At 45.5% G+C, this 20278-nt stretch overlaps 1 protein-coding gene across 2 annotated transcripts in view; it reads left to right on the forward strand.

Annotated features, from left to right (window-relative positions):
* NAXD (NAD(P)HX dehydratase) overlaps positions 1-20278 on the forward strand; it is a 59576-nt gene that overhangs the window by 22841 nt on the left and 16457 nt on the right. For both annotated transcript variants that reach the window (XM_006017232.3, XM_025196079.1), the window contains exon 5: positions 7132-7240. In XM_006017232.3, the coding sequence (XP_006017294.1) occupies positions 7132-7240 (109 nt within the window). The remainder of the gene's footprint in view (positions 1-7131; positions 7241-20278) is intronic.

Genomic DNA, 20278 nt, shown 5'->3' on the forward strand with positions numbered 1-20278 from the left:
AGGGGATGGGGCCTGGCAGGAGTCCCGCCATGGTCCCCTCCCCTGCCCCCTGTTTACCAGCTCCGAGTGCAGCTCCAGCTCCCTACTGCAGTGGGCAGGGACTGCCTGAATCATCGAAGCTCTCCGAATCTTTTCCAACGATTTGGAGAACTTTGAATCAATTCAGACCTTTTTATTGACCCCCTGGTTCAATTCGGATTTGGAGATTCAGCCACCAAATCAGGCTGAATCTCCGCCGAATTGAATCGGGACCCGAAGCTTCGCACAGCCCTATTACGTGGTTTACCTTCTATTTCTGTTATGGTGGACTCAACATTGCAATGTTCTGAGAGCTCATTTTCAACTCTTCATCTCCTTTAGAAACTGCAGTCATCTCCATCTGGGGAGAGGGGGAGTTCATTTTAACAAAATAACTGTTTATAGCCGCTGACATTCTTAAAAAAGGGCACTGCATATTAATGTACTGGGAACTGAAACTGGTCCTTTGAGCTGTTCCATCTTTTCTACCACGTATCAAAAACTAGGTATAATGCATGTTGTTGCAGACAATGTGACAGCAGTGCATTAGGTCATCAAATAAGGCCAGCTTACAACCATGGTTTATTGCATAGCTTTGTGGCCTCTCAGATCAGGTGATTGGAAAGGCAGTGAAGCTGCACAAAGAATTTAAAAGTTCTGCAATATAAGGGGTGGGAAGACGTTGCATTTTGCCTTTTTGCAACTCTAAATGCCACAGGTTTTGCTCAAGAGCAGGGAGATGCCTTGCTGTCATACTGAGACTAGGGTCCTCTGTCTGTCTTTCTCTCCTCCTCTGACCTAAAGGGTGCTAAAGAAGGTAAGGCAGACCCAGTATAATTTTGATTACATTCGTATAGAGAAATCAGCATAATTTTTGTACTCCCTTAACTTTCCAAGGGAGTGTACAGACCTCCACTGGTAGCTGAAGACTTAACTACCTGAGGACAAAATTTATCATACATCCTTCCCTGCATCACTGCATGTTCCTTCATGGGCTATAACACTCTAATGGATCTTCAAAAATAATGCCTCTAAAAAGTGCAGCAAGTATTGATTAACTCTAGAAAAATGCGAAGGTGTTATGGCCTCAGATGGAGCTACCCGCCTTGCAGTTTTAGTCTTTCCATGTAACATAGTTAAGAAATTCATTAAATAACTTGTCAATACATGTAGTAGGACTGAATTTTTATTCAGGATCTTGAGATTAGTCTTTTCACAGTGAATGAAGCCTTCCTTTGAACTGATGACAACTGTTCCTTTTTCCATCTATTCATCTAGTTTTCAGCATGCTCATAATGTTGGCTAGATGAACAATTGAAATACTGTATTTACCCAAGTGGGACTTGCCTTGTTCATGCTCCCTGCCCACCTTTTTGTAAGTATCGTAGTAGAATCAGTCTTGGCACTCCCGCCCTTTTTAGTGTCAGACTTGATATGATCAGGATTATAGAAGGAGTGATTGGAGGGTAGGTGAGTGCCTCAGTAGGCCTGGCCAAGAATTCCAGACTACATGTTGAGGGCAGACCTCAGTATCAGTGCAAAAATAGTTATTTGTTTAATTTAACAATATTAGGGCATTAAAAAAACCATCTGCACCTTTACTGAATTATAAAATTATTTTTCATAATCAGGATACTTGAAGCACTATGACAACACTTGCTTATGTATTTACTTATCAGATGATTATTGGATTATCAGACAAAATGTTCAGACTCATTCTAGAGAATTTCTTTTGTCATCCAGGCCAAGTCTGCAGTGTCAGAGGATATAGTACCCTCATCCCTAAAATGTTGGTACTTACGTAGGTTCGGAAATGCAGTTTATAATTTCCAGCGTGCTTTAATATTTTACACAATTTTTTATTACATTTTGAAAAACATAGGTTTTGAAATTCTGTTTTGCATACAATATTTAAAGGAAGTTTTAATTATAAATATACTGAAAATGGTAGATAAATCTGAAGACCATTTTAGTAAAAGACAATTAACAGAAGAAATTATCATCTCATTCCTTAAATGGTAAGAACAGTGTTAATGGTTGTGAAATGGTTTCTATGAGTCTTTTGAAATGTATGTCCTTACTAAAAAGTGAAAAACCTTTTGAAATGCTTAACCAAGTTTTTGTGGTGCTATCTGCAAATAATTTGTATTGTAAATACAAGTCCAATAACAGCTTCCTAATGCCATTGTTATAAGACAAAACTATTATTATTGTTCCAAACAATAGTAAGGTCATCTGTTGTAGTAACTGGTTACTAATGTAACAGGGCAATTGAATAAAACTATTACTATTAATTGGAAAATTAATTCATTACCTGGCAGTGCTTATGTAATTTTCTTACCAAATTCAAAAACACAAAATTCTCTTCCAAAAAAAAGGGGGCAGAAGGGGGGACAATAACTTTTTTCATTACTTGAATTTATGTCATAACACATTAACTTTTAAAATCATTTTCAAAACTTAAGAGGTTCTATATAAAGTAAGGGTGTTTAGACATATTTGAAGCAGAAATTAATTCTTGTTGAAACGTAATAAAACTAACAGGCTGTCTTACAAAATGAATGAAAAAAAGCTGAAATTTTGAAGGTAGTCTGAGAATTTGCTGCTACAAGGATGAAGGCAACATTATAATTTAGTGTAGGAAAAATTATCACCCTACTGCAAATGTAGCAGGCAGTAACTTCAGCTGCTTCATCTTGAATAAAACACCAAAGGTGTTGAGCCAATGAAAGAATGACAGTCAATATTAGTCAGTAACAGTCAAGAATCTAGTCAAATGCTAAAGAAGTGTTTCTTGCATCTACAGTAAAACTATGGAAGGAAAAAGTATAAATAAGACTTAAGCAAGCAGTAGAGACTGCTTCCAACTTTTACCTTTACCACATTCATAACAAGTGATCTGGTTCATCTCTGCAAGCAGGCAACAGCAAGACATCAAAGAACCAAAAACAAAAACGGAGTCAGGTAGCATAATCAATACTCAAACTTCTAGCTCAGAATTTGTTTTCTTAGAATCTAAATGAGATTAAATTAACCAAAGCACTGTCAGGAGTTGATTTATTTTCGTAATAGTTTTAATGGGATATTAACATATTAATATTGTAAGATAAATAACATTTTTTTCCCTGTTTAACCCAAAATTGTTTGGATCAAAGGTGTCAAACTTGCTCTCCCCTGTACTCCAACAGATGTCCCCAGTGGGGTTCTGTACCCTGGATTTTGGTGTCTGGCCCCACCCCTACTAGTCCCACCCTCCAAATCCTATCCTCTCTCAGAGCCCCATAGGCCATATGTTTAACACCCATGGCTTAGATCATGCGTTTGTGAAGAGGAGTTGTCAGCTAATGCTACTGAACCAAGAAAGAGTAAGATTTGATCCAAACTTAAATTTCTGAATGCAGGCAACACCTGCTTAACGCTCTTAATTGGTTCCGGAAAATTCAAGTGCTAAGTGAAACAGCGTTAAGCGAAACCCATTTTCCCATAGGGTTTAATGTAAATAAATATAATTGGTTCTGCACCACTGGCCAGCCCTGGCCCTGCCAGTCTCAGCAAGGCACTGCACGGGCTCTGCCAGGGAAGGCATTGGCTCCTCCTGGCCTCATTGTTCCACCCCTGCTAGCCTGCACCTGCTGGCCACCAGCACACGTGTGCAGCCCCAGCTGCCTCTCGTGCAGGCCTGAGTCAGGGACCCACCTGCCCAGGGATTAATAACAGGAAGGCAGCGGGGGAAGCTCAGAATGGTGTCCGTGCCCCATGGGTGAGTGCGTACCCGGAGCAGAATGGGTCACAGGCTTGGCCTCACTGTGGCCTAGGGCAGGGGACACTGCATGCATGTACTTGAGCGCTGGCTCGCACTGGCCTAGGCCCCACACTCCTGCTAGCCCTGGCCTTGGGCCCCGTGCTCCTGCTGCCCTGTTGGCCCGGGCACTGTGCTCACGCTCCCTGCCTACCCCTTCTCGTTGCCACCGCCATTCCTCCCTGCCCCCTGGCTGTTCCAGCACCACATGCTGGAGTGGACCCCAGGCTCCTGTCACCCCACCCTGGGCCCTGCCAGCTTGGGCTCCATGCTTATGCTCCACGGCCCCCCGCCCACCCCTTCTTGCCATGGCTTCTCCCCGCCCGCTCCAGCACCACGTGCTAGAGTGGACCCTGGGCTCCTGCCACCCCACCCTGGGTCCCACCGACTGCCACACACCAATTCAACTTGACAATGATGCCGCTGCCACTGCTTCTCCCCACCCACCATGCTGAGCATTATAACGAAATGCTCTGCATGCTAAGTGAAACTAGGCATGTATTTTAAATGAGCGCTATAGCGAAACCTCATTAAGCGGGGGTTGCCTGTATGCATTACTTTGATGATTATGAATGGTCTTTTAAATAACTGCTTGAAATGCCTTTACTCAAATCCAAGATTAGGTTTTCCCTCTATTTTAATACATGGGCAAAAAGCCTCTCATTTTGGATTTGAGTACAAGTGAGTGGGAGGAGCCAGGTGGTTGCTGTGGTTCCCTCTCTGACTCTGACTCAGGGTAGGGATTGGAGTTAAAGCCATAATTGCTGCCCTGCCCCTCACTGCACATGCCCCCCCCCCACTGCCACTTGCCCTCCACCTATGGAGCACATGGTTGTTCTGGCCGCATAGCAAGTGGGGCCAGAACTGTCATTTCTGCGGCTGCTGCTGTGTGGTCCTACTGGGGCCAGAACAACCATCTGTTCCTTTGCTTGATGCTCAGGGGTGGAGCCAGAACTGGAGTGTAGATGGTGGGAGGGGGGGCAATGGTGGCAGCAGGGAAAGGGAGGTCAAGATGGCATTGGCAAAGACAGCAGGAGGGCAGAGATTGTGGGGCATGGGGCATGCACCAAGGGAGGCACTGGGTTTGTGAAGTGGGTCAGGGGTAAAGGTAAGTGGTCGGGAGATAAAGGTGCTAGGGGATACATACTGTAGGGGGTCTAGTTCAAGTGTGTACAGGCACACTGTAGGGAACCTGGTGCAAAGGGAGTACAGGCAAGTGGTAGAGGGGACAGGCAGCAGGGGGCAAGGTGTTAGGGGAGAGGCAGGGGACAGAGATTAGGCCACTTGTTTCCCACACTCCCTGCCCTCCAGCCATTGTTTGCCCCAGTGTGGCAGTGGGGGCAATGAATTTAAGATGCCCCTCCAATGAATAGTTTCTACACATGGAAGATTTTAACAAATTTATACATTTTCCATGTATATAATTTAATTAGAGAATTGTTTTAAATTCAGTGTTGTCTTGGATTTGAATAAATATAGTAAAGGTTGCTCACATTTGCCCATTTAGAAACTGTTGAGGTTGTCCAGGAGAAACTCAAGCTATCATAGGATGCAATGTGTTCTATAATGCCATGTCGCTGATAGGTGTTATAGGGCTTTGGCCCCTCCTTGGCTGGTGCCTTGCTCCACAGTGATGTCAGGGTGAGATCTGAATTCGGCACCACCAAAGTGGTTCGGGTGCTGCTCCTACTCGCCTGCTGCATCTTTGTTTTTATTCTTTTTCTTGGGAGGCAGTTCGCTGCAGGTGGTCTGAGGGGATCTCAGCCCTAGGTTTCTTTGTGAGGCTCCAACCTCCCCTTTACCCAGCCCTTACCGCATCCATGGCCAGGGCAGACTCTGCTCTCCGCAGGTCTTGCCCTTGGATGATCCCATCTCCTCCGCACCGCCCACCTTCAAGGGTCGGGCCTTTCTAGCCACCCATCTTTCTAAGGCCATTTTTGTCTTTGGACTGGAGCCTAGGCAACTAAACACACCCCCATCCGGGGTTAACTGTAACTTAGGGAAAACTGAATGTAAGGGATCAGTGTCTGCTGACGGGGCTCCTGGGATCTTGTCTCTCAGGGCCTTTGGTCTTGTTGGGGACTCAGCCATCCCTCTTTGCCTATTGGGCGTTCGGGAGGGATGGCCACCCTGTGCCGGGCCCCTGTTGGCCCTCTCAGGGAAGCCTCCCTGGGGCCCACGTCCCTTCCACTTTTGGGAGCATCTAACCTGCAGCTGGGCTGTCTGGGTCCCACCAGCCAGTGTTGCTCATCCCCTTTGCATGGGCTCCGTGCTCCTTCATGCCTCCCTCACTGCTGTGTTGCCCAGGGGTGTCGTCAGTCCCTTGGGCCCGTTCCCTGCCACAGTACGTGGGGCTTCTGTTGGAGCCTTGTCTCCCCTTTGTGGTGTCCCCGGGCACTGCTCCTCTCTGGTGGAGCTCCCTGGTGTTCCTCTGCTCCTGGGGCTTGAGTTTCCCCCGTTTGCCTGCCAGCATTCCCTGGCAAATATGAGGTTTTCTGCTCCTGTCCTCGGGGTTCGTGTCCCCTGGATCTTCAGCCCGCACCTCCCTGCCAGCACCCAGCTCTCCTCCTCCCTGCCTGCCTCCAGTTGCATCCCCAGCTACTTTTTGAGCAGCTCACATCTCTCTCAGGCCATGCCCCCTGCGCCTGCTGATTTGCAGACTCAGGCAGCTCTGGAACTGCCGAGCCAGCCCCGGAGTCTCCCTCCAGCTGCTGCTCTTTGCTGTCCCTGCAGTAAATAACGGGGCACGTCGGGAAGGGATCTGGGGTGAGTCAGGGGGGCTTTTGCCTCCCCTCTCACATGCCATCTATAAATTATTTCCGTTACTGATAAAACAATGAGATCTGGTAGGGCTGATATTGGGAAATAGTATTATCTTGGGATTCATTTAACTAGAGAAGAGTTTTCATCACAGAAGAATTCTTAAAGGTATTACGTTAAAAGCTTTCCAAAGAGAGACCTAAACAGAAAAGTTGTTCTTGATGTAGGGGTTTTTTTTCCCCTTTCTTTAATAACATGGGACTTTATAGTTAATAACTTTATTCTGCTTGGGTTTAAACCCAGAGTCCAGTAAGGCATGGGAAATGCACTGTGTGACTAAAATAGTAGGAGCCATGTTCCTGGATTGACATCAGGTCAATTCTAAAAGATGTTTCTCTTGCTGTGTCTTGTTACCCCCCAAATTATTAAAATATATATTATAGAGAAACATTACCCCCCACCCCCCCCTGTGCTTCCTTTGACCATACACTGATCTTTTGGACTTCTAGAGTATTGAAAGTAAATCTCTTTTTACTTCTTTTTCTTTAATTTAGTGACAGTCCTAATGCTGTTCATGAAGTGGAAAAGTGGTTACCACGACTGCATTCAATTGTCATAGGACCCGGTTTAGGTAGAAATGATGTACTACTTGAGAATGCTAAGGTAATGTACACACTAGTATTTTGTTCTCTATCTTATGTTAGATTGAATTTTATCAAACAATTTTTCAGCTTGTATACAGCTAATTTAATGTTTATGAATGAGCTTATTATATAAAAATCTCTGTAGATTCATTAAAATAAATTGAAAGCAAGAACTATAAGAATGGTACCAATAAACACAAGTATGTCTGCTCAGAAGAGATTGTTTTTTATAATAAAGCATTATGAATATACATTTCCCATTCTGGTTGAAACAGTAATCCTGTCTATATCCAATTTAGGTTAAAAGTTGAAACCCAATATTTAAATTTCTCTGTACACAGGAACAAACTATTACTTGGTGTTCCAAATTAATGGTTTTACTACTGCCAGCATGTATAACAGTTAAAGTTTTGAATGTTTCAGTCTGAGTGGAGCCAACTTTCCCGCTACTTTTAAATTGTATTTGAGTTATTTTTAAATAATTAGAAACATCCAAATTCATAATCCTGTCCCACAATATGCTAAAATGTACATTTTATCACATTTTTATTTATTAGAGCTGATTTGAGAAATCTAGCTTTATTTCTGTTAAAAATTTTGCTCAAAGCAATTGACTTATTGGTTAGGAACATTTCTCACTCATTATTATAAGAGGCTTCTTCCCTAGCAAAAAAAAAACAGCAATGACTGTTATTCCCATTTCAATTTAGATTCTGTTTTTTTTCATTTTTAGTGGCAATGTCATTTTAATGACAATTTTAAATAGTAGTGAAAATTTTTGTTTAGAATACTTTCATTGAAAAATGCAAAATTTTATAACTCCTGGTTCTAAGCATTTCATACAGTTGTTATAACAGCACACTGAAGCCTTTCTGGCTTGGTCTTCCTACTAAAACGATGTTTTATTTATGTATTCGGGTTTAAGATAAATAACTGACCCAAATTTAAAAAAAAAAATACTTTGGAAGCATGGTTACTTAAATTTTACCATGGTTCTCTGAGGTCAGTCCTATACCCCTGAATATAGTTGACCTCTGTGGGCGCGTCCACACATGCAGGCACATGCACTTACAGAAGCTCAAATAGGAGCAGCACAAATTTGAACCAGGGATTTTTGCCTTGGCACACATGCCTGGATACACACTTTGGTGTGGGGCAAGTTCATAGATTTCATAGACATTAGGGCTGGAAGGGACCTCGGAAGATCATCGAGTCCAGCCCCCTGCCCAAAGGGCAGGAAGTCAGCTGGGGTCATAGGATCCCAGCAAGATAAGCATCCAGTTTCATCTTGAAGGTGTTCAATGAAGGCGCTTGAACCACCTCCGGTGGCAGGCTGTTCCAGACCTTGGGGGCTCGCACAGTAAAGAAATTCTTCCTTATGTCCAGCCTGAAACGATCTTGAAGTAGTTTGTGACCATTCGACCTTGTCATCCCTTGGGGCGCCATGGTGAACAAACGTGCCCCCAGATACTGGTGGTCACCCCTAATAAACTTGTAGGTGGCCATCAGATCACCCCTGAGCCTGCGCTTTTTCAGGCTAAAGAGCCCCAGGGCTCTCAGCCTGTCATCGTAGGGTCTGCTTCCCTGACCTCTGATCATGCGCGTGGCTCTTCTCTGGACTCTCTCAAGCTTCTCCACATCCTTTTTGAATTGTGGAGCCCAAAACTGGACACAGTACTCCAGCTGCGGCCTCACTAAGGCCGAGTACAGGGGGAGAATGACGTCCCGGGATTTGCTTGAGAAGCATCTATGGATGAAAGCCAGCGTTTTGGTCGCTTTACTAGCCGCCGCATCGCATTGCAGGCTCATGTTCATCTCGTGGTCAATGATGACCCCCAAGTCTCTTTCTTCCATAGTGCTAGCCAACATAGCACTGCCGACCCTATAAGGATGCTGCGGGTTTTTTTTCCCAAGGTGGAGAACCTTGCATTTATCGGCGTTGAACACCATCAGATTCTCGTCCGCCCACTTGCTGAGCCTGTCCAGGTCAGCCTGGATAACCTGCCTGTCTTCTGGTGTGGATGCTTTGCCCCAAAGTTTGGTGTCATCGGCGAACTTGGCCAGTCCGCTTCTGACTCCAGTGTCCACATCATTAATGAAGATGTTGAACAGTATGGGTCCAAGGACAGAGCCTTGGGGGACCCCACTGGTCACAGGACACCACGATGAGTGACTTCCATCGAGTACTACCCTCTGGGTCCGACCCCGGAGCCAATTTTCCAGCCAGCGGATCGTGGAGGACCCAAGGCGACAATTGGCCAGTTTCTCCAAGAGGCGATCATGGGACACCAGATCGAAGGCTTTTTTGAAGTCAAGATATATGACATCAATCTCTTCTCCCTTGTCCAGGTGATAGGTCACCTGGTCGTAGAAGGAAATGAGATTGGTCAAGCAAGACCTACCCGCAACAAACCCGTGCTGGCTATCCCTTAAGATGTTGGCGTCGGCCAGTCCATTAAGGATGGCCTCTTTAATAAACTTTTCTAAGATCTTCCCCGGGATAGAAGTCAGGCTGATGGGCCTATAGTTAGCCGGATCCACTTTCCTCCCTTTCTTGAAGATAGGCACCACATTGGCCTTCTTCCAGTCTTCGGGCCCGTGGGGCTGATGAAAGACTGACGCAAAGTACCTATTTAATAGGTTGGCTTTTTCCTGGGCGTCAGTTGTCAGTTGTGCCACTTGGGGTAAAATAGCCCTGCCCAGCTCCTCTCGGATTTTCATAGATTCATAGAAGTAGGGTCGGAAGGGACCTTGTAGATCATCAAGTCTGACCCCCTGCCTGGGCAGGAGAGAAAACCGGGCTCAAATAACCCCAGCCAGGTAGATGTCAAGCCTCCTCTTAAAGACCCCCAGGGTAGGAGCCATGACCACTTCCCTTGGAAGTTGGTTCCAGATCCTAGCCGCCCTGACTGAAGTAGTGCCTTCCGATGTCTAGTCTAAACCTACTCTCTAACAATTTGTGGTTGTTATTCCTTGTTACCCTGGGGGGCTCTAGGGGGAACAGGGTCTCTCCCAAACCCTGCTGGTCTCCCCTAGTGAGTTTATAGACGGCCACTAGGTCCCCCCTCAGCTTTCTCTTGTGAAGGCTGAACAGGTTAAGGTCCCGTAGCCTCTCTTCATAGGGTCTGCCTTGCTGTCCCCGGATCATGCGGGTGGCACTCCTCTGGACCCTCTCAATTCTGTCCACATCCCTCCTGAAGTGCAGCACCCAGAACTGAACACAGTACTCCAGCCAGATTTGCAGCCAGGAGGAGCTAGAGCTTGGTCCCAGCAGTATAAAAACCTGCCCTGTGCTGGTCTTGGCAGTATAAAAAGCTGCTATGGCAAGCAGCTCAGGGCTAATTGCTCTCAGGAACTTCTGGGGTGGTGGTGGTCCTGCCCCCCCCGGTGTTCTCCAGCCCCCTGGAATTTGTCGTGGCGCCGGCACCTCACCTGGCTTCACGGCACTCCCTGCTCCACCACCTGAGCCGGCTGAAGGACACCAGACCGTTCCGCTTTTCCACCGTCTATCGCTGCCACCTCTACATGCTCGTGCATTGCACTATCCATCATGCCACCCTTGCATCCCGTCCAGACACCAAGTGGCAAGACCTGCTCAGCCAGGGCATGGCTGGGGCACCCCAGTGGCTGAGTCTGTACTCCACCCTCATCCCACGAGCCACTGGGGACCTCAGCTGGCAGCTCCTCCGTAGAGCCATCGCCACGATTGTGTATGTGGTGAGCTTCATGGACACCCCGGTCTCCTGCCCCTTCTGCGGGCAGAGGGAGACCCTGGTGCACATGACCCTTGAGTGTGCAAGGCTGCAGCCCCTCCACCTCCAGAGCCTCCACTTGAGGTTCTGGTTGAATTTCAACCCCCACCTTTTGTTTTTGGTCAACCCATCTGTGGCCCCACAAGTCCTGGGACCTCCTGGCAACTTCTTCCTGGCCCTGGCCAAGTGGGCCTTGTATTTGACCAGGAAGGAGGCTCTGGCCAGGAAGGTGCCCGGAGACTGTGAGGCCACTTTCCTCTCACTTGTCCATGCACATCTCCAGGCAGAGCACCAGTGGGCAGCGTCCATCGGTTCCTTGGATGCTTTTGAGGACCGGTGGGAGCAGCCTGGGAGGCTCTGCTCAGTGTCCCCCTCAGGCGCACTTATTTTCACATTTTTGACCCTTTGACCCACGTGACACTCCAAAACTCTTTTTTTCATTAGTTGTCCCAAGTATTTTGTTGTCATCCATCCATCGGCCCCATACAATAGGAGCTATTAGTTAGCTGTGTGGGTCTCAGGGCCCACGATAATTGGGTGATACAGATAGTCAGGAGCTTCTGGGGCCTGGCCAATTGGTATCAGGGGACATTAGCCCCTTGTCCCAGCTGGACTGCTGAAGCAACCATAACCAAGAGTTCCCTGCACTTTCTACCCACTGCAGCAGTCTGGCAGTGGGGGCTGCCTCCTGGCTATGACCTGCCACCTGTGACAGCATGTGACCCCAAGGCTGTACACCTGCCAGATCTGGAGGGGGACTGCACCTCTGGACCAGCTGCCAATTGGCTGTGGCTGCACAGTTGACCTTTGTGTAGCACTACTGCCATGTGTACTGCCGCCCTGCCCTCTGGGCAGCTATTGCCCGGAAGATGTTCTTGGTGCGGTGGCTTGCTTTGAACTGTCGAAGCATTTTCTCCTGGCCCCAAGTGGCCAGGAGGTCAGCCACCACCAGCTGGGTCCCAGGTGCCAGCCCTGAACAGGCTCCTCAACCTGGGCCCTGCCACTTGCCTCGCTAGCAAGAAACCTGGTGTTCCCTATTTAAAAACTAAAAAATCTCTGATAAAAAACAATCCAAAATTGACTCTTTAAAATACCCCAAAATCCATGTTCTTCCACAATTAAAATGAGAGAGAGAGAGAGCAGTTGGGCAATGTTTTATTGATATATTTACAATGTTAAAGCAGTTTGGAAGCCTAACAGTGTCTCGATCATCATAATAAAATAAATTCTAAATATTTATATGTTTTAACATTTGCTTTTGGTTTCCTTATCATAGAACAGTTAGAGTTCCCCCTGACCCCTTCACTAACTAGGATGTGGGGACAGCTGCCCCTGCAACCACAGCTCTTGCCAGCAGATCTCATCCTGTTTGGCAGCTGGGTATGATGGGTGTGTGAGATGGGGGAATGTGGGGTTTGCAGGAGAGGGATGTGGGGGGATGCAGATGGGTGGGTGTAGAGGGATGTTGGGAGGTGTGGGGTGTGTGGGAATTGTAGGGGGGCTACTCAGGTGGGGTGGGTTCCCTGCTCCGCACAGGGCGCAGCCCCCCCCCCCCCCCCCCCCCCACGCGCGGCCACACCCGCGCCCCTGCACAGTCCACAGCTCACCTGCAACAGCAGCGGCCATTGTGGCGCTTGGGCCCCTCCTGGCACAGCCGCCCCCCCACCCACACACAGCACACAGCAGCATGGCTTGGCCCTGGCTGCCTGGCACCTGGTGCTGCCTGCACCACATTGCATGGGCCCGGCCTGGCCTGGCGCCGTGCACCTTCAGGTAGCTCTGGGCCTCCTGAGCTGTCACTCGGGACCCCGCACCACTCACGGGGACCACTTGTCGCATCAACCAAGCCAGTTTCTGCGTGCACGGAACTGGCCCAATGGCGTGTGGGGCCCGTGCATGCAGGATCTGGCCTGGCACAACAGGCAGTCCCCGCAAGCAGTGCAAGGCCTCCAGTGGCAGCCCGGAGCTGCCTGAAGGTACACGGTGCCATGCCGAGCTGGACCAGCCCGTGCGATGTGGCACAGGGAGCGCTGGGTGCCAGGTGGCCAGGGCCGAGCTGTGCTGCCCTGTGCTCCCCTGTGCAGGGGGCTGTACCAGGAGGGCCCCAAGTGCTCTGATTGCCGCTGCTGCTGTGGGTGAGCTGTGGGCCACGTGGGGGAACCAGCCCTCCTGAGCTGCCCCATCAACGATCTCCCGCACCCTCACAGCCCCACCCCGCTCCCCTCCAGGCCACCCCACCCCCCACTTACCTGGAACGGAGCCTGGGTCCAGGTCGCTGCAGCCTGCATCGCTGTTTGCCCTGCACGGGCAGGCAGTGTGCTGCAGCATTGGTGCAAGGAGCAGGCATAGAGACGCTCTGGTCAGATACCAGAGCGTCTCTTTGGAGGACTCCAGCCTTCAGTTGCCTCAGTTGTCCAGGACCATGCCCTGCCCTGCTTTTATTTTGATACCTGGATATCCAGGTATCAAATTTTGAGCTGATGCTGTAAATATGCAGCACAGGGAATTTCTTTTTGTTCCTAACATGCCTCTTGCCGCGTCTCAAGCTGCTTTGACACGTGGCAAGAGGCTTATGCAGGCTGGTCTGGACGCGCCCTGTGAGTTCACCTCACAGTGAAAGTTAAATATCTTGTCTTGACTCTGTGTGTGTGTGTGTGTGTGTGTGTGTGTGTGTGTGTTTCATGATAGCTTACATGTTTAAGTCACCCAAGTGTAAAGTACAAGCTATTTTAGTAGTGAAGACAAGACCTATCGAGCAGGATTGTGTTAGGCAAGTGTGCAAAAGCATATCAGGCCAGGGATCAGTTAATTTTTGTGCATTTGTTCCATGAGGCAGTTTGTGTTAGAAAATTCTTCCTTCTCAATGCTCTTAGTCTTCTGCATTCATGATGAGGCCTGGGTGTAGGCATGTGCGTGTAGTAAAGGACTGGTGAATCCCACTCACTCACTTTGAGAAATTTGCTATTTCTGTGATGAGGAAATAAGTACTTTTCTATTCCTTCAGTTCTAAATTTTGACTTTTACATCATCCCTCTCATCCTCTCAACTCAGGGGGGGAAAAACAACCAACCTCCATAGCTGGTCATTTTATGTTTGTGTTGAAGGTTAATGTACACTTTTCCTTGCAGTATTTCTGGCTAGCCAAGATACACTGCCTTCTGAGTTAAGAGGTTTGTGAGTCTTCTTTATATTGCACTTTACTAGCAGCTGAAAAAGAAGAGCTCTAAAAGCCTTCTTTCCTGAGAAATCAGAGGTCTCAGGGCTCTCTCCATCTGTCCTACCTCTGATCTTATTTGAAACATATTGGTATAGTGTATGTGCTGAATATCTTCATTTACTAATACATTTCAGCTGCTTCTTTTTCATATGCAGTGAGAAGATGAGGTACTAATTGAGTAACATACATTCTCCACAGGCTCCAGGAAAAAAACCCAGGTGCTTGTGCTCAGAAGCGTTAATATTCTGTGACAGAATATTCTGTCACAAAGGCCTTGAGTAGAAAAATAGGTCATGTTTCAAATGATGTTAGCATATTTTCAAATACACTTCACCATTTCTGCAAACACAGTTTAATATCTTTTAAAAATATGCTAGCTCAGGGTGGCCAACCTGCCTTGTGTGCCAGAAGTGGCATGGGCAGCCTCTGTGTGTGAAATGTACCAGTTTTGAGAAGGGACAGGCAGCCCAGTGGCAAATATGGCAGGAAGCAGACAGCAGAGCAGCAGATAGGGCAGGGGGCACAGTGGCGGAAGCAGAGCAGTAGATGGGGCAGGGGAAGATTAGAATGGCACTTAGGGAGTATTTGTGGCTAATTTGTAGCATGTCTGCTAAAATGTTTGGCTCCCTCTCTGTGCTAGCTGGTCTTGGCCAATCCTGCAGGATAGAGGAAGCAAAGTTTTGGCCATGATGAGGTGCAGTGTTTGTTTACTGATTGGGCCCATACTCGCATCATGTTTGGTTTTAGTATTTTGATACTTGAAATGACCTATTTTATGAATAAAATTTTGGGACTTGCATTGAGCCAGTACATAGTTTAATTAAGTTTCTCTAAACATCATCAAGTATTTGTAACAATGAAATCTGGCTGTAGTTAAGCAGAGTTAACATTTGTTGTTACTTGAATATGATATGCTAGAATCAGATGGGTAACATTGAAGGTTTGGGAAGAACTTTCAGGTTTTATTAAGATAGCCACAAATTTCAAATAGCTTTAATTGGGAACTTTTACATTGTTTTGATGGCACATCTGTTCAATAGGATTAGATAGCACCAGGAGTCTGAGTGTTTCTATAATCTGATTTAGGGCTCTTACCTTGGATTGAAATAAGCTGGATTTGGATGAGTTTAAGGAGAAAATATATCTAAATTTAGATTCCCAAAATCATGTGTATTCATGCATGGATTTGGAGGGAGAAAATTAAAAGGGAATCATAGAATCATAGAAATTAAGGACTGGCAGGGACTTGAAAAGATCATCAAGTCCAACCCCTCTGCTCTGGGCAGGAATACTGCTGAGATCAAATTACCCCTGTCTGTCCAGTCTCCTTCTGAAGGTTTGTAAGATTGGGGACTACACTACCTCCTTGGGAAGTCTGTACTAGATTCTGGTCATCCTCACCATAAAGAAGTTCTTTCTTGCATCCAACCTGAAACCATCCTCTAATAGTTTATGGCCATTTCTCCTTGTCTTCCCCTGGGGTGCCCTAGTGAACAGTTTTTCTCCCAGCTCCCAATTATTCACCCCTTACATATGTATAGATGGCCACCAAGTTCCCCCTTAGTTTTCTCTTCCCCAGACTGGATAGTCCCAGATCTCCCTTAGTCTTTCCTCATAAGGTTTGTCCTCCAGGCCCTTAATCATTCTTGTGGCCTTTCTCTGGACCCTTTCCAGATTCTTCACGTCGTCTTTTTGAAGTGCAGTGCCCAAAACTGGACCCAGTACTCCAGCTGGGGTCTCACCAATGCTGAGTAGAGAGGAAGTATCACCCTTAGCCCTGCTCGCAATGCATCAGCTAATGCATCCCAGTATGCTATTAGCTCTGTTCACTCCAGTGTTGCACTGCTGGATCATGTTCATCCTGTGATCAACCATAACCCAAAGGTCCCTTTTGGCCATCGTGCTGGCCAGAACATCTCCTCCTAACCTATATTCATGTCGCTGGTTATTTCTGTTTGATGTCTCCTCCCTTCACCAGGGAGATGAAATGCTAGTTAGGATTTTTTTTTCTATACTGTTTTCTGCGTTTCAAATGTTACTCTTCATAAGGTCCATCCTCCCTAGGAGCATGCTGTGTGGCTGAAGGAAGTGTTAAGAAGCTGTTAATTGCCCAGCAAGCTTGATGGAAAGGGTTCTTTATGAATTCAGAGCAAACCTAGAGCTGTGTCCTGCTTATGCTACATTTCTATGTATAATAAAACTGTTTTGAAGATTTTTAATGTACAGTTTATCCAGTTCTATTAGTTGTAACAGGCTGTTTTTGCTTTTTTTTAACTTTCTCAAACTTGGGTAGAAAGTAATTTCTTCCACTTTCAGCCAAACTAAAAAAAAAATTGGTCCAAGTTGGCTCCTCCCTTTAGTTTACATGATTAGGTATATAACTGCATATATTGCATGTGCACCTAAAGCATCTCTTTTTGAAAACATGGCTCAGAGTCTGAGATTATAATCATAAGACAAGAGAACTATCTATTTGAGCTGCAGTTGGTGTCAAAGCTATCAAAGCAAGTGTCAAAAAGGGAGGGAACTGAAATTCATATTTTAATTCTGATTTATGAATTTTTGACTCAGTATGTTAATAGTGGTCAATAGTTAATTGTCTCTCATACAAGGTTTGGTAGCATAATAGAGTGATTAATGAGCTGGTAATAGATATGCATATAGAAGTATGTACTATACTGCAGCCAGTTGAAGGTGATTTGTATAAATTCTGTCTACAAAGGGAGATTTGGAATGACATTGTTGATTTTTTCCAAAGAGAATTACTTGAGTAGGGTTGTAGGAATTAATGAATGGTTAAAGCAGTGCCATTCACACATTTTTCTATATTTGTGCAGTATCAGATGAAAAGCCGTTAATGAAAGAAGAGTTCAAATCAGACAGGATGCCTAAACAATGGCATATTGTGAAGTTTTAGAGACTTAACCACCAAATGCACTTTGTTTACAAATAATCTCTTTTTTTTTCCTGACTGCTTGCCCATCGGGACTTTTTAACAGTATGTCTACTTTTGCAAAAGTGGACCTGTGCCTTTTAGCCTGTCTGCCTGGAAATCTATGCTTGTCCACTGTAACCCTGAAGCATTCAAACCACAAAAGTGCATGCAACCCTTTATCCAGCTGTGTCTATATTACCTCTACAGCCCTGGTTCTCAGTGACTCAACACACCCCTCATAAGACTTAGTTTTCACTTGATTTTACCTATAGAAAAAAAAATGGAGCACTTCTATTGCAAAGAACTGAAAGACCACAACAGGTCTGAATGTTTTTACACTATGGATTCCTGTTTGAAATCTCTGGATTTATTTTGTGACTTGCATTTGCACACCTAACAGCACTAACCTTGAAAAGATCTGGGGGCACCCTAGAGTGCTGCAGGATCCTGGTTAAGTATCACTGCTCTACAGTTACAGGAATTTGCTGCTATGATTGTAGAGGTGTGTTCTAGGCTCTTAGGGTGCTGACAGGCATGCACTCCCCACTGTAACTCATGACAGTTTGCAGGTGTGGAATTTTTTAGTGCTTCACCCAAAATCATGCTCCCTTCCATAGTCACACTACCAATTTAAGTAGAACCCTGACGTTAGCAGCACATTGGATGACCATCTTCCATTTGGCTGATCTGTGAGCATCAAGGTCAGCTGGAGTGACGGGTTACATGCTATCCTTGTGCTTATATAATGACTGGTTGTTTCTGGTATGCAAGAGGCAGAGGAAGCAAAGAAGCTAGAAAGATCATATTGTGCTGGCCCTGTAGGTGGGGTGGTATTGGAGGGCTATCTAAAATGAGCTGAAATACCTATTCTTTACCTGTATGTGGGTTGGAACATGCCTTAAAGTAAAGTGCAGGCTTTAACCTCTATGCTAGCCATGCATTTGAGCAAGGGTTAAAGGTATAAGGTTCTCTGTAGGGAGTTATAGGTAGGAATATAGAGTAAGTCAACAGTGTAGAGATATGCTGAGTCCAGCTGGGTTTGTTCTTATGCATTATTACCACTGTTAAAAGATTCTGCAAGCTAGGTAAAGCATTCGAAATGCATGTGTGACTTCATTACCTTTAATGGGTTTTGCCCCAGTTGTAGTGTTGCTTGAAACACAGTAATAATTAGTGATATACAGGGTAGAAGGGAATGTCTGGCTCATTCTTTTGCTCTTCATTTTTATGACTGTGCATTTTTTTCAGAAATAAAAAGGAACGCAAACTTTTTTTCTTACTAAAGGCAGGAGCTATACAATTGAATAAAGAAAAATCAAATCTGTTTATCAAGGTACAGCTTTTACACAGATTCCTCTCAGGAGCAGCTTTGTCTCACTTAAGTTATGCTTTGAAAAATTACCTTGGTACTTTTGCAAATTGAAGTGCAATTGCTATAGACCATTTAAATAAAAGTTTAAGGGTGCTGCCAGATGTGCAGCTTACCACTGTAACTCAAGCACTGTGAATTACGCTGAACCTCCCTCCCCACCTCCCCGCCATGTTTGCTGTTGGCTTGGGTGGGGTGGGAATCAAGTTCCATTTTAGAGCCAATTTAAGAGGAGCTGAATGCCTGAAGCCTTTCTACCCTAGCCCTGCTCCCCCCACCTCCATCTCTGGGGAGAAGGGAGGGAAGGAGGCTGTGGGCTGAGGTTTGCCCACCTTGTGCTGAGGGGAGGTGCTGTGGATTGGAACTGGAGGGGTGGATCCAAGCCCAGAGCTCCCTCTCCAAGCCCAAGCAGGTGGATCCAAGGCCAGAGCTCCCTCTCCTCCCTTCTCCCATCATGCAGAAAGCACTGTGGGTGGGGCGGAACTGCATCAGCCTAGCACCAGTCAGGCAGAAGTTAATGAAGGCGCTCCACTTTGGAGTTAAGGAAAATGATAGCCAGGGTAAAAAAAAATTAGGACGCAGAAAAACTGATACGTTTCATGACATGTAATCTTTTGTGTATAGTAAAGACCAGAAAAAATGTTCCCTTTAGTAACATAGATTAGAAACTAGTAATTTGGAGGCTCACTAGCTTCTGTGCCTACAGGTGTACCATCAGATACTGTTAACTTGTACCCGAATACTTGCTAATGATGTATTCCTACCATGATTTAGGTTCCCTCTTCAAGCACTTGTGTGCTTTACAAAAGCTGGTAAATTAATGTAACAGTTCTAGAACAGACCAAAGGGAAGGGGGAGTTACTTTTGGATTATTCCTTAGTAACAATATAGAAAAGAACCAAAAAAAGAACCACAAAATTATGGCCTAGTAACAGTATACTCAAAGTTATTCCAAGTGTCCTCTGGTAAAACCAATCAAAGAGGTACCATTATACAAAGACACAAATGTTGACCAGTAAAATATATAATGAAAAATCTAAAGACTGAGAGGGAATATGAAGATGAACAAGGCAACAGCATTTTTTTCCAGAAACAAAGAATACTTTGAGAGAACTAGTAAGTCTTAACAGACAGTGATTATAATGGAGCTAAGTTAATAGTTAAGAAGGATAAGGGGTTTAGAGAGAAACTTCTTGATGTTTTTGCTTTAACAGAATATATTGAGGAGATATCTACCCTAGATCTACTCTTTTCCATAAAAGTGAGGCCTTGTCAAAGGCTGATGTTGAAAGATGAGGTGTTGGAACAAATTGATTATTAGGCTTAGGGGCAACAAATCAGGCTTGGACGTTAATCGTTCAGAAGTACTGAAGAAATTTAAGAATGAGGAGGCTGAGATGCTAGCAAAAAATGCCATCTAATTAAAACTGCAGTGGCAGATAGTAGAAGAGGGTGTACCAATCTTTAAAAAAAATGCTAGGGCTGATCCTAGAAATTGGATTAAAGAATCTTATTTTATTACCAACTAAACTGATTGAAATAGTGAAATACAATTAAAATGGTATGATACAGATTTTTAAAAGCAGAGTTCCTATAAAGGAAAATAAAAATAAAACTCCTCTAGAATTTTCTGTGTGCAAGCAGAATTATAAAAAACCAGAACATGCCATGGGGGGGGACTTTTTCATAAAGACTGTGAAAGAAAACAGAAAGCAAGAGTTTTCAGTATGCCAAAAGATTAATTGTGGGCATATCCCAAAGTTGCATTCTAGAGTACCTGGTAG

Source organism: Alligator sinensis, unplaced genomic scaffold (genome assembly GCF_000455745.1).
Source record: "Alligator sinensis unplaced genomic scaffold, ASM45574v1 scaffold288_1, whole genome shotgun sequence".
Classification (NCBI taxonomy): domain Eukaryota; kingdom Metazoa; phylum Chordata; order Crocodylia; family Alligatoridae; genus Alligator; species Alligator sinensis.